At 40.2% G+C, this 14,252-nt stretch overlaps 1 protein-coding gene and 1 long non-coding RNA gene across 2 annotated transcripts in view; one reads left to right on the forward strand and one right to left on the reverse strand.

Annotated features, from left to right (window-relative positions):
* GBF1 (golgi brefeldin A resistant guanine nucleotide exchange factor 1) overlaps positions 1-14,252 on the reverse strand; it is a 100,650-nt gene that overhangs the window by 23,916 nt on the left and 62,482 nt on the right. Inside the window, 17 exon segments of the mRNA XM_066323958.1 lie at positions 1-57; positions 375-460; positions 463-568; positions 970-1,068; positions 1,714-1,871; positions 1,874-1,917; positions 2,094-2,288; positions 2,694-2,846; positions 2,848-2,902; positions 4,120-4,213; positions 4,215-4,256; positions 8,052-8,087; positions 9,438-9,512; positions 10,959-11,013; positions 12,678-12,738; positions 13,100-13,208; positions 13,836-13,954. Coding sequence (XP_066180055.1) covers positions 1-57; positions 375-460; positions 463-568; positions 970-1,068; positions 1,714-1,871; positions 1,874-1,917; positions 2,094-2,288; positions 2,694-2,846; positions 2,848-2,902; positions 4,120-4,213; positions 4,215-4,256; positions 8,052-8,087; positions 9,438-9,512; positions 10,959-11,013; positions 12,678-12,738; positions 13,100-13,208; positions 13,836-13,954 — 1,544 coding nt within the window.
* LOC136364233 (uncharacterized) lies at positions 5-13,963 on the forward strand. Its single transcript, XR_010744115.1, has 3 exons — positions 5-71; positions 11,777-11,836; positions 13,842-13,963. It is a non-coding gene; the product is annotated as an uncharacterized lncRNA (long non-coding RNA).

Consider the following 14,252-nt stretch of genomic DNA (forward strand, 5'->3'; position numbering starts at 1 on the left):
GCTGTCCAGAGACAGCAGATGGACAGTGTACAGCTGTCCAGAAACTGGAAAGGCATTCTGGGAAGTAACATGTAAGTATTAGTCAACTTCACGTGTCTCTTGTCATAACAGGGGAAGTAAATTTTTTCCCCCAGAGCTCAGGGAAGGCAAGAAACTAGAATAGAACGCCCTAAGCTTTCTAGCTTATATTTAAGTTTATTTGCTCTGATTTATTAAAGCATTATGACTGCTCTTTTTCTCTTCTGCTTCCAAGTGTTAAATGGCCTTCCTCATCTCTACAGCACACTCAACCCGGACCCCTTTAACCGCTCCCCCCTTTAAGTTCTGCCCTGAGTCACTGGCTGCCCCTCCACGTCCCCGCCACGGTTCAGCACCTTGGAGAGCAGCTTGGTGAGCTCCTCGAAGAGGTTGGCACAGTAGTAGTCACAGTCGTAGTTTATGTACAGCTCGGTCACAAAACTGGAATCCTCCACAGCTGAACAATGGCTTCCAAAGCCATCTCCTTCATTTCATAGGGCATCTTTGGGTTTTCCACAGTGATTATTTCCATCAGCTTCTTGATATACATCTGGCAGAAACACAGGGTAGCTCAGTTTAAGGAAAGAAAAAAAGCAGGAAAGTGAATAGCTTTGAGGACTGCAGAGCGAGATTTAAGCTTCACCTTCCCCCATAATATTTCATCTTTAATGATGGCTCATTCTGAAGGAGGCTGTAAAAAGTTTTCAAATAGTTCTACCGTTTGGTGCACCTGGATCTACAGTTCTAAAAAAACAGTCTGAAGGCAGGCAGCATAGTACACCAGTCTCAAAGACATTTGATTTTCCAACAGAAAAAGGCCTACACAGGCTACCCATAACACTGAGTCATTCATACAAACATAATTTGACACTTAGACTCTATTTTACTGTCCAGATATATGCATTTAACTGAAGGCCAATGAGGCACCTAGTGATACTCAAAAAACCTCACCTCCAGCTGGAATTTCAGATGCTCCCTCATGCTCTCAAAGAGAAGAAAACACACCCTGAGGGAGGCTGCATACAGATTGAGCCGTTCAACACTCAGTAGCTGAACAAGAAACAAAAAACCCTTTAAGAATTACAAAGGCAAGTCATTATGTGCTATAAGTAGCAGTACTATGGCACTACAACCAACCAAAGAGCCACACGCTGCCCTCCATAGCAATATTTTAAAAAACAATCCCTTGTTGAACCTCCTGGTCCCTATTTTTGCTAGTGAGGATGAATATACTTAATTCTCATCTGTATGTGGTAACACTTTACCTGCTACAACTTCGTTCTTTCACCAAGTCCACAGAGGCTCTTAGTGGTGAAGGGAACATAGGAAAAAGACCTGCCTCTGAGATGATCCCAGTGCAATTAACAACTTGATATCCCTCAAAGGTTCTGTCTACTATGAAGCTGGTAACTTGCATGCATAATTTCCTCAAAACCAATTATATCAAACCAATGTTACCAGTTCATTCAAATCATGCTCAGCCTTCTTGGCCCTGGTCTGCTGAAAACAGCATGACAACCTCTCTGGCTTTGCAATCACACTATTTGGTGCAATACAGCATTTTCACTGCAGTGCAGGAGAGAGTTTGTTTGCAGACCGGCAACCTCATAATACTAAAATTCAATACACTCTTCAATAGAAATTCATATCTGACTCCCCAGTGCCATATTCCATGTGAGCATAAGCCAGACTCACTTGAAATAGGTGCCGGCACAACTCCTCCTTCACGAGTCCCAAGAGGGACTGACAGTTTGCAATGGGTGCTGACTCCAGGGCAACAGTCAGCAGCTGCAGTCCCATGTGGATCATCACCTCAGAGTTGTGGCGGTCATGAGGGTTGGTGAGTGAGATGAGAAGCGGAACAGTTCTCTAATACACGGCAACCCATATGGGACAGAGCTGCTCCTAAAGAAAAAAGAGATTAGTGATCTCAATTTTCTTTTTGCAGGTGCCTAGCAAAGGTTAAAAATTTAATTGTTACAGACCCGCTAAGGAATATGAGCTTATCAGCCTCTTAGCAAGAAGTGAAACAAAACAATAGACATGAGACAGGAACTTTGAGCAGCATTGCCCACCTCTCACCTTCTTTTTGAGAAGACTGAGTAAAACGTACTCCCCGGGGATTTACATAGTCCATGTCATGAACTGAGGCAGAGTCAGAATGTTCTGCTACAGATGTGCACTCCTCTAGGCCCTCAGGGATAGACTCAACAGAGGCTGACTGAACCTTCTCCTCCCTCAGAGTTTCATTCTTCATTGAAATGTCATTTGAGAATGAAGAAGCAAAGAAGAGTTAACAAACGCCAGACAAGTGGAAAGAAAGTCTCATCTGTTTGCAGTTAATCTGTAACTATTAAAACAACACAGGTCCTAACGGATGAGTATCAGGAAAACAAAATTTAAGAGAAAAGAGAGCTTCTACATAAGCTTTCTATAACTCTAGGTTGTGAGACTAAGGACTTTACCTCAAAATACTCCTATAACTAGTTCTTACTGCCTCTGAGGGCAAAATTTGCCTTTTTTTTGTTAGTTTTAAATGCTACCAACTTCCGCACGCTACTTCTGTTTAAGTCTTCCTTACCATTCAAATATCTGCAGCTCTATGATCCTCTCAATAGCATTACTGTCGGAACTTTTCTTTGCAATATATTCATGTACCTGGAGTTCAGCTGATTTGATTTTCAGTGACTTTGGCCTCATTTGAAGGTGCGACTGCATTAAGTCCCAAAGAAGTGACTTGGTCCAAATCTGTCAGGTCTTCCTTGGATGTTGTCTGTGAGGACAACTCCAACCCACTGTCTGTAACAGGGCTGACTGCTGATGAACATTTTCTGAGCTCCCAGGGAGGTGGGAGAAGGAGCATCTATGAAAGCAACTCCGCTTGCTGAGGAGAAACAGAAGCAAAATTATTAGGTATTGCTCTGTCCCTCACCACAATTCTACATTAAACAGAGCAAATTCTTTCATTACTACTTCACACAACAAATAGTCCTCAGTGGTACGCTAACATGAGAGAACATAAGTAAACTAAGATCTCTCCTGCTAGGGGATAATGAATTAAACAGATGAACACCGGAGATACTAGCAGTTCTCCAAATTTAACAACAGTTGGAGTCTAACTGACTCAGCAATTAGGTAACTTATATAATTAGATAAAGTGCAGAGGATTTACATAAGAAGGAATCTGAAAAGAGTATAAAAGGTGTATTTACTCTTAATACAATGGCACAACCACTTTAAATACTTGCATCAAGAATTAATCATTCATTCAAAGTGAGAATTTTGACTTGATTCTAAAGCAGGACTGATTTCTTTATTCTCCCTAAACAAATGAAATAGCATTACAATTCAAATGGATCTGAAATATGAGCAGCAAAGAATTTTTACTATTTCTATATATGAGACAGTGCTCCAAGAATCTAAGCATTCCTTACAGAATCACCGAATCAGTAGGTTGGAAAAGACCTCTGAGATCGAGTCCAGCCTATGACCCTAACACCACCATGTCAGCCAGACCATGGCACTGAGTGCCACATCCAGTCTTCCCCTTAAAACCACTAGGGACTGTGACTCCATCACCTCCTGGGAAATACATTTCAACGTTTAATCACCCTTTCTGTGAAGAAATTCTTCCTAATGTCAAAGCCAGCGCTCCCCTGGAGCAGCTTAAGACTATGTCCCTTTGTCCTGTCACTAGCTGCCCTTGGCTCTCCTCTTGTCAGTGTTCCTGTCTCAGTCTTCTCTATCTTATCTGCTGCATCCTCCAGCTCCTTATACACCACATGGCTGTCCATAACCCCAACCACTTCTCCAGGTGTCGATTCTCCTTTGTCCAAACTACCCCTATGAGGCATGCTGAAGGCAGAGGAATGCTGTCAAGTTATCTGCAGGACCATGCCTTTCTCATCAACATGTATTCCATTTCCTGAAAACTCATTCCCTGGACCTGAAAGCTATGACATCTTTTATTGTTACAGTCACTGAGAACTAATATGAAAAGAATTAATGCAAAATAATATATTAGGAGAAATTAAATAAAGACATATTCAAATAGCTCTAGCATGGATGCTGTCTGGTCTCTTGAAACAGATTTCAACTTACCTGTGGTATTAGTAGCATTGCCTGCTGACTGTTCTGTCCCAGGAGAGACCTTAGTTACATGTCGAGGAGGCCTAGGTGATCTCTTCTGCTTTTTTCCATTTTGATGATTCACTCATTCCTCCAGCTCTCATTTTCAACTGAAAACCAATAATCATTAATATCAGTATTGCCAAAACCATACAGCATAATGGATTACACAAGCCAACTCACAAAGGCTACCTCAAAAACTTTAAAGTCAGGCAATAGCACTTAAATACATCACACCAATTAATCAGCATCTCAAAATCATGCAAACTATCCCTTGACTCCCCACATATTAGCCCAACACTCCACACCTAAATCAAAGGACAATTAATTGCAGTTATTCTGCTATAATATATACTTAACAGTTCAATTATCTCAGCACTCTCTATTCCTATCCATACCTCCGAACTTTAAATTAGGATTAAAATTCTCTTAGAACCTACACATCTCAAATCTCTTTGCTTTTACCAAAGCTCCTGGACTTCCAAAGGCCATCAATTAAAGTATCTAAGTAAGCATTAGTTAGGTTTGACATGAAACTAAAATTTCACCATCTATCAAGCTGGGAATGAAGCGTGAGCATGCTGCAGCTCTGTCACTGATCTCTCGCCTCAATTCACTCTTCACCTTTGTAGCAATGCCATGCTCACTTTCCTCCATGCCCACTAGTAACAAGGATTTCAAACACTGCACTTGCTACTGATGCATGTTCCATTGCAAATACCACCCTGGTGATTTAGAAACAAACTTCATTCTCCTTTCACCTGCCTTCTGTCATTACTTCTCCTCAGATCTAAATCTAACCTTAACTCTTCATAACCTTGTTGACCAAGACTCTACTTCTAGTTTGTACACAGGACTTCGTTTGGGAAAACAAGAACAAAGTGGGAGCAGGGCAGACTGTGTGGCACTTGCTGCACAGCACTGCTATTTCAGGCATGCAGAAATGCTCCAAAACTTCCTAAAAACAGTATGAGATATAGTCACGTAGCTAATGGCCCTGGCCAGCATGAAAACCAGTTCCTTACAACCTAAGTTTCTCCAGGTGCAGGATTGCATCTACTCTGGTGCTTGCTGGCTGCAGTCAGCTTTTCTGATGTTGCCACCTCCTCAGTTGGGTGCAAAATTTAAGCACCGAACAGGTACCTTATATGTCATGGAAACTATTCAGCAAGTTTCAGTACCAGCCCCTATTCAGTATTCTTCTTTGTAAATTTATCACAGTTAAGTAATATTCCTTAGTTCTTATATAGCAATGGATTTAACTTATGTAGAAGACAGCTATATTCTTTAGTCTCTTCCTCTTTCTGCAACTTACCTCCTTCCAGATACTGCTACTCTTAAATACCAATAAATCATCTAGGTTCCACCACTGGTTTTCCTTCTCTTTCCATTTTCCAGGTAGAATTCTAACTCCCTGTATATAGCCTCAGCCTGTACTTCTTCCCATTTAAACAAAGCTTGTGAAAATGTTATATCCCAGTGCAAGTAAACCATTTTGTGTAACTTTTCTTCACACCGCAAGTTGCATTTGTTGATGATGAATCCCCAGGTTTTAGCTGTGCTACAGTTTCCTTGAGTGTGTTAATGAATAGATTCAGAATTACTTTGCTCCTTGTTATTTCTTTCAAATGTTGCAGCAAGGATCTTCTAAATCACAGCTTCTGGCAAGTACTTACATGACAAGCACACAGCTAAAAATAAAATTTTGCAGATTTCAAAATGTTTAACAATGTTTATGGATCAGGATTCTTTCATGTCAAAATTATCAGCTCTCATCTTTCCTATCTACTGTTTCATAGGGCTATATAAAATATGTGTTATTTTGATTCTTGCCAATTTCTAAAATCTGACCCTTAAATACTACCAATAGGTGCATTTATTAAAGGCTTAAGCTACAAATTAGATCAGATAATTTTACCTACCAGCTATTATAGAAATAGCTGTATTTTTTTCCTCCTTTTTCAGTAACTTATTGTATAAGATCCAAAGACTTATGGTTCATTGTAGTGAACTACTTTCATTAGGAAGGAAACGTGGAAGCATTAAACCAAATAAAGTCTGTTTCACACAATTTTGAAATAGACTTTACTTCTGGCTAATAAATCCAGTTGTTATTATTTGCCAGGTTAAAAGTTACTTGCAGCAGGATGCAAAATTGAATTAGCAAAATAGAGCTGAGACACTGATACAGGCTAATCATGTACCACTCCTTTTGCCCTTAGTCACGCTCCTGAGAAACACTTAACGTTTGAAACATTCTATCGGACAATGCAATCTGACAATTGAATTACTATTTCTAATCTCCCCTTTCATACAACACCAAATATCACCTCAATTCAACACTAGCCCTTTCAACAAAGCACTTTTCCTCAGGCACAAAATCTACCCTCTGCAACTGTCCTCTGTTTCGTTTTGACTTGGAAGATTCTATCTTGAGGGTCATGAGATACAGGCCCATACGTAATCATTTTATGAACCTGTGCCATCTTTCAGAGACTGAGTCACAACAGCTTCATATGGATGGGAAACAGTGTAGTCAGGCAAGCAAGAAGACTTACTTGACTTTTAAAGATTCTAAACATTTAATCAGACTATAAATCATTTAGACCTGAATCTAAATTTATTTGAGATTTTAGGGGGCTTTTTGTTGCCGTATTTTTTAGGATTTTGGTTGGGGTGGCTTTTTGTGGGTTTTATTTTTTGTGGTTTTCGTTTTGGTTTGATTTTTTTATGGTTTGTTCGGGGGATGGTTGAGGCAGGGGGTTGTGGGTTTTGTGCTTTGTTTGGTTGGTTTTGGTTTTTTTAGGGGAGGTGTTTGGGGCAGGGGAGGTTTTTCTGTTTGGTTTATTTTTTGCAGGAAGTGGAGGGGTGGTTGGGGTGAGATGAAATTACCCAGTAGGTCTTTTCCATCTCATACCATCCAATCTCCACATCCTACACAAACAGGTGTCCTTTTATTAGAATTACCCAGTAGGACTACATAGGACTATTTCCCACATAATTTTGCCCTCTCTTATTTTCTTTTGGTATCTCCTTTGCTTCAATGAAGCAAACTATTGCACAGCTTTTCAAATTTGCAGAAGCAAACAGAAATGCTTAACAAAAACGTTCACCAGAGTCAAGAGACTAAATGCTGTTTTAATAAACAAACACTGTTCGGGAATTCTAAAACAATACATGTATCAAAGGACAGCAAAGTAACATCATTCCTTCTGGATTTTCTTTGAATTAGAAAGTAACAACCTCACAACTCCTTGCTTTTAATGTTAGTATAAAAAAATGTAAAAACACTTGTACAGTTTGCCTTTGACTAAAGGAACTATTTCTAAATCTTGTTTTTACCTCCAATTCCAAGGCATTTCCCAGTTTCTCTAGAAAGCTTCATTGTATGTTAACACACTGATATTTTAACCCTAACGTTGCCTTTTTGACTAAATGCAGTGGCTAAATGGCATTTAATAGATCATTAATATATCCTGAATCTTACACATTACCTAAAACTCTCCTTCCCTCTTCCACGCTCAGTGATATTACAGTTACATTAGTTTTCTAATTATCAACATCCTTGAGACTACATTAAGCTTGTACTTTTGACGGTAAAAACCATTTAATGTTAGTATTTAAGAAAATATTCTTTAGAAATGAGAGAGAGCTCAGAGGTACTGTTCATTCATCTGGGAGTTCTGTACAGATTCAATTACATTTATCTGAGTTACCTTTGCATAAAAAAAAGTCCACTAAATTATAGAAGAAAAAAAGCTACCAGACTCCAAATGCTTCCTTTGATAGATGAGGTTTTATGAATAAAACCCTAGCTAAGGTCTAGGAAGGTGAAGAAAAATGTAATACTACAAGATTCTTTTTAAAGGGTCCATGAGATCTCATTTTTCTACAAGCCACCTTACCTGTACTCGTTTGTTTTTCCATAAGATACTGTAAGCCTCAAGAGAAAAGGGCAGGGGCCAATGATTAGTAATTAAAGTGATTGTACTAAACACGAGCTCATTCTAGATGCAGCATGGAACTGGTCAGCACACCAAGTAGCGTTCAAGACACAAAAGCATGCAGAGAGAACGCAGTCCACGATCCGAGTCCTGGAGACACCGAGGCAATCCAGTCATCTCATTTACGTACCTGCCTGTGCTGCAACAACTGATGAAGGTTATTTGGTGAAATGCATTTATGCATCTTAGGCAACTATGAACAAAATCCACCCCAAAAATCTGTGAAAATTCAGATTTATCTTCCTCCTAACTCCCACAGCAGAACCCAACATTTACCTAGAACACTTTCTATTGCAAAAGGAAACATTTCTTAGTCTTCTTTTCTGTGTACCTCTGCATAAATCTGCAAGTCTTGAGCCACTGCCTTTCAAACTATCCTCTTTGTATAACTATTTTGTCTTAGACACAGGACAAAAGAGTGGCATTTCTAAATGTTCCGTTCAGCTCTGTTTGGACTAAGTAATGGCAGACAAAAAATAAAACTACATTAAGTTTATGAACCAACATGGAAAACTGAGAACAGTCCTGTCTAAGTTAGTTTTTCAGGGTTACTATGATTGATCAAACCAAATAATCTGCATGCCTACAGTGTTTCTTTAGAAATATCTTCTAGGGGAATTAGCAGGGACTAACATGTTTTATAAATCAGGTTTGGCCCCACTGATCTCTCATTAGCATATACTGTGCTGGACACCTAATTAATTTCAGTAGAACATGAACAAAGATGTTGAAAATATACAGCAGTCTCCTTCAAAAAGACTTAGAAAGCATTGAACTCTGTGCCCCTGTACCAAGTAACAAAGCTCAGAAATTCACCTTGACTATAAAAAATTTAAGGCGTGCTGAGTCAAAAGACTCCTCAGATATAAAGAGGAGCTATGTCTATAATTGAGATCAACAGGCAAGACACACAACACTTCAGAGACAAATCTACACTTTTTATATTTCTTTTTGGGTTTTCACTGTCAAATCTTACTCATGCTCTCCCACTCCCTTCCTCCAGAGGATGCTGTGATGGTGTCTTAGGCAGCACTGACCAAGACACTCAGTACTGCAGTAAAACAAGGGTCTCTCCCTCCCAAGCCTGCCCCAGCTGCAGCCACAACACTGCAAAGCAACCATGGCATGCACTGTCTCCAAAAGCCATGCTGTGTCAAATGAGTGGAGGGAGATTCGCTGCACACAACATAACTATCTCTCAGGTGGTGTTTACAAGAGAAGGAAGAGGGGAGTAAGGTAAGAAGGGAGAAGGGAGAGAGAGACCTTCAGGTTCTTAAAGATCAATACCCTCTCTAATTGGTTCAGGGCTTTGGGCTGTTCCCCACTACTTAGCTCCAGTTTGTTGAGGAGACCTGAAGAAATCTGTGAAAGATAGGCAAATGCACGGTTTAAAACAAAGCAAAATAAACCCAAAGAGAAGAATAACCTGGCAGAGTGCAATGCTGCAGGGCACACTCCTGGCATGCACAGCAGAGAGACAGTACAGGGTAACTGCACAGATTGGACACAAGACAGAGCATCACTTAACCCAGCTGGGAGCAGCCATCACTTGGTAAGGGCAGCCTTCCTAAATTCAGTCACCTTCACTTTACACCTTCTGTACACAGACCATGACAAAACCTCACACCTGCCATACATTAGCCTGATCTCTTTTAGCTTTCCATACACCAGCCTACCATCATCACAAATCCTGTGACTTCTCCCACAGCAAGGGAAACAAGCAGTAATTAGTTTACTATACAAAAAGTAAAGCCCTAAGCTTTACTAGGTTTCAGATTCCTACAACCAAGCATTCAGTCTCTCAAAACACTGCTATACTGGCTCTGAAATGTATGCTTGCTTACCCTATACTGTTCCTTCTCTCAACTCATTGAAATAATAATGAAGTGGAAGTTATAAATTGTATATTTAGTGTTAAGTTGAAAGGTGGTTATTTCTTCTCTAGCACTTTTCCCCATCCTGTTGCTCTTTACAGCAGACTCTATTACCTTTATTGACAATCCTCATATGGAATATAAGAACATAGAAGTATATATGCAGTTCCTCAATAGGATATCTCTTTTATAAAAAATTACTAGATTAATAATCATATAAGGTCACATCATGGTATTTGAAATACTAAATCCAGCTGCTAAAAACTTTACTGTATTGATCAGGATGGTGGCATTGAACAATTCCAGAATTTCCATGCTCAGAAAACTGTACATTTAGGGAAAGGGAGATTAAAAAAAACTCTACTTTGATTTGACTGCTAATAGAGATGGCATTGATCATGTGAGCTAAGGTGTTCACCACAGAATGACGTCCCTTCTAGAAGTCAACAAAGCTTTTTCTACAGAAACCAATTTCATGCTTTCATGCTGTTTCACCAGCCTCAAAAAGTTTCCCTTCTACACAGGAGGAACTGGACAAAAATATATCCAAAGAGCTCAGTATTAGACTTGTGGTGAATAAAAAATGATGAAAAAGAAGCTGGAGAAAGAGCAGGAGACAGCAAATTACCAGACAATGACACCATCAGGTCCCAGAACTTGCTGGGGTTTTCTAGCCCACAGCAGCTGATGGCTGTTCCCAGAATCCAGACTGTCTCATTTAGGCAGCAGTATCATCAAAAAGACTTGCTACTGGACCATGTGGACTTAGATTCATTAATTCTGTGGGACTATGTCCACTTATGCGGTTAAACATGCTCTTTCAGTGAACCGGGACTTGTAGAAACGAAGAAATACAAGTGTGAAAACAAACAAAATAGAAATGAACACAAGCCAAAGACAGTAGCAGAACAGTCAACACGGTGCTGAGTCTTACCTTCTTCATGTTCGTTCCCATGTAGCTTTTAGGCTCTTCTTTAAACTGAGGCAACCTGAAATACAAAGAACAAGCCAAAATACATAAGCTTACATGGATTAACAAGAAGGGGAAAGAAACAGGCTGCTCTTTCCAGTCATGCTGCAGATACCAAAAACCCAAATTAGGTTTTCTTCACAAAGAGAGACTCTTCTAATTTCTTTTCCTGGCAAAATCTGCCACAGGAAAAAACCCGTACAAGTATAGATGAGAGGTGCTTTGCATGCTATTACTACAAATGGCTATTTTTCTATAATGATTTTCCTGCCATGTAAAGACCATCTCTTCTCCTTCAGTGTATGTTTTCAGCAGTGGACTATTTACATTTGTTCAAAACAGGTTTCTCTGATGCTGCTAAAAACAGCTGCTGAGTCAGTGTCCACACCAGGACTCTTGCAGTGTACTTATTATTACTAGTCATGGCAATTCTTCTCTTTGAATTTGTAGAAACCACAGCAGTTATCCTGTGTTCTGCATCATATAAACAGAATCGTGGAGGGCAGCAGAGGTACATTAAGTTGAATCTTTGGAGAAATGCAGTTCCTGTCTCAGAATGAGGTAGACTGCTCTCACCTGTGCTACCAAACGAGAGCAGGTACAGCTCTACAATTCCACACACCCTGCTCTCCTGTTTCTTTACTACAGTTCTGTCTTTACTTGATGAGGGTATAAAAGCCTTGGAGCACAGCTTTGGCTGTTTCTTTTTCTGGAAAACAAGACGGCCGAACCACCCCAGCCGTTGCTGCCTTTGCCTTGCCCCTCTATCCCAATGTCCACAGGCACAGATGGTGATGGTGTCTCTAAGTCTTATCAAGAAGGACAGAGGAGAGGATTACACAGTAAGTAATGAAAAAGCACCAAGTAAAATTCACACATGCATATGCACATATGCATTTGGAGAAAAAGTAACGTGATCGCTCCTCCTTGAGGAGATTGATTCTGACTTTGCCCACTGCACGATGCAGGGCACAGAGAGGAGAAAAAACTGAGATCCCACTGGAACTGTGACAAATGATGCAAAATGTGATGCAACTGTGTTTCATAAGCTGTCAGTTTTACCAAATCCTTTTCTACTAGAAGTATATCAGTACCTATAAAAAACTTCCTTTTTACAATACCCAGAGAAAGTCTGTGATTACTTCACTATTCGGAGAAACAGTTCTGAAGTTAATTAACTTACTTGAGTTTTAAAGAAGTCATCTTAATCACCTGAAGGCGCTGAAAAGGGCAGGACATTTGTCCAAGACACACGATTTCCAGAGTTTTAAATGTTCCTTGATGTGTGAGGTCAAAGCTCTCAGCTTGAAATCAATGTGTGGCTATTCAACACCATTTCTGTTCTCTCTGCTAAAGAGAGCTATATTTTTCAGAGCACCTATTTTACAGTGAAGTTTGCATTCTCTGTCCTGAAACTGGTTCTCTATCCTAAAGCTCTTCATTACTTGGCTGTCCATCTCTCCTCAAAGGACACCTTAAACCAGGCAACCTCCCCTACCTCTGTCTCCTTGCAGTCTGACAGGGTCAGCCCTAGAGAAAAGTGCCAAATCCTTCACCCCCTTCCACTTCTAAATAATGACCATTTTGGATGATTTTTCTGAAGGCCCTTAAGTGGAAGTGTGGAATCTTTCTGTCCTTAGAGGGCCATCTCAGCAGTGCTGAGGCAAACACAAGCAGGTTTACCTTGTGAAGAGCAGCTGCACCATGTCGACCAGAGTGTGCTCTGCAGATTTTCTCAATAACTCTGCGAAGACAAAAACAAATAACACAGGTGTCATTACTCAGTGTGATATTATCAAGAGGCTTCTTCAAGCAGACTCCCCTCCGAGTCTTGTTTACAGAGATTACGGCAAATTTATTAAAACCAGCTCCAACCTCGCGTTACTGCAAACGGTCACAGCATCACACGGTGGCGCTACACAGCTGGGGAAAACAGCAGTCCAAACTTGTACAGTGAACACCCAACAAATTTTCCATGAAGTTGTAGAAAGACACAGTAATATAAAGCTCAGCAGCTTTCCATGGATGCATGCTCTACAACAGAACTAGGTAATGCTGAGGAAACCGGATCAGTTCCTTAACGGGAGAAGTATGAACAAACCTACCACTGAGCCTCATCTCGAAGCATATGCGGAAACAAGACTGCATGATCTCACACACCGATTCATTGGTGAGGTGGGCTCCCACTGGGGTGAGCAGCAACGTCCTCAACACCTGCAAACAACAGCACCCATATGTACCACACTGCAATGATACTTGCATGCATTCCCAAGAGGAGGTTGGTTTCCTCAAGAAAGACTGCCATGAACAGAAAACCTAAGGAGGTTTCTCCTGGAGTCATTTCAAACTGAATGCTGTGCTCAAGAAGCCAATTAGGAGACAAGAAAGATCTCTTGATACACTTCTAAAAGAGGCCTGATACACTGCATGCTACCCAATATTCAATAATTATTCAGGAACTAGATATCTGCTTAGAAGTACACAGACCAAAGAGGTATACACTGCATAGTTTTGTCTCTATGAAGAATTTTTCTCAAAAAGAAGTTTGAGAGCTCCATATTGTTAATTAACCCCCCAACACAGATCATGCACAATGTAGGCTTATCAACATTACCACATTATCAAGTTCATTTTTTTAAAATCATTTAATTTAAGCTTTTAACTATTTTCATTTGGAAAAGCTTTTACCACAGGTATATGAGCCATCTGTTTAAAAATACAGTCTATCACTAAGCTCCTACAGAGTCAAAACATTGCTCCCTCCTCTTCATCTCTATGTAACAAGATATGTTTCACAACAGGCAGCAACCATTATGGTAATTACCATTTCTCTCCTCTTACCTGTAGGATTTTCATCAAGACAACCTCATCGCTCGCATGATCTGTGCCCACAAATCGAGCATGAGTGACAGCATCTGCCATGTTCTCCATCCCCTCTGCTGTGCCCTCATGGCTGGGATCTGAGTAACAGAATAAAAATATGTGTCAGGGAACAGCCATCTACAGTCTACCACCTCTGTGGGGAGACATCTACATGGAGATTGTGTGACCTTCAGCTTCCTCCATTTATGTGACTTGCAGTGAGTTGACCCAACAAGAACGTAACTCACCTCCCACTAACATAAAAGCTCTATAGCTGGGAACTTTCAGAAAGATGTATCAAGAATCTACTTACATTTGCAAAAATATATAACTTAATGAAGAAAATAATTACGTTGTCACCAGTTCTCTGTGTTTTAGAAGTTAACTTCTAAGACT

This window comes from Sylvia atricapilla, chromosome 8, assembly GCF_009819655.1.
Source record: "Sylvia atricapilla isolate bSylAtr1 chromosome 8, bSylAtr1.pri, whole genome shotgun sequence".
Lineage (NCBI taxonomy): Eukaryota > Metazoa > Chordata > Aves > Passeriformes > Sylviidae > Sylvia > Sylvia atricapilla.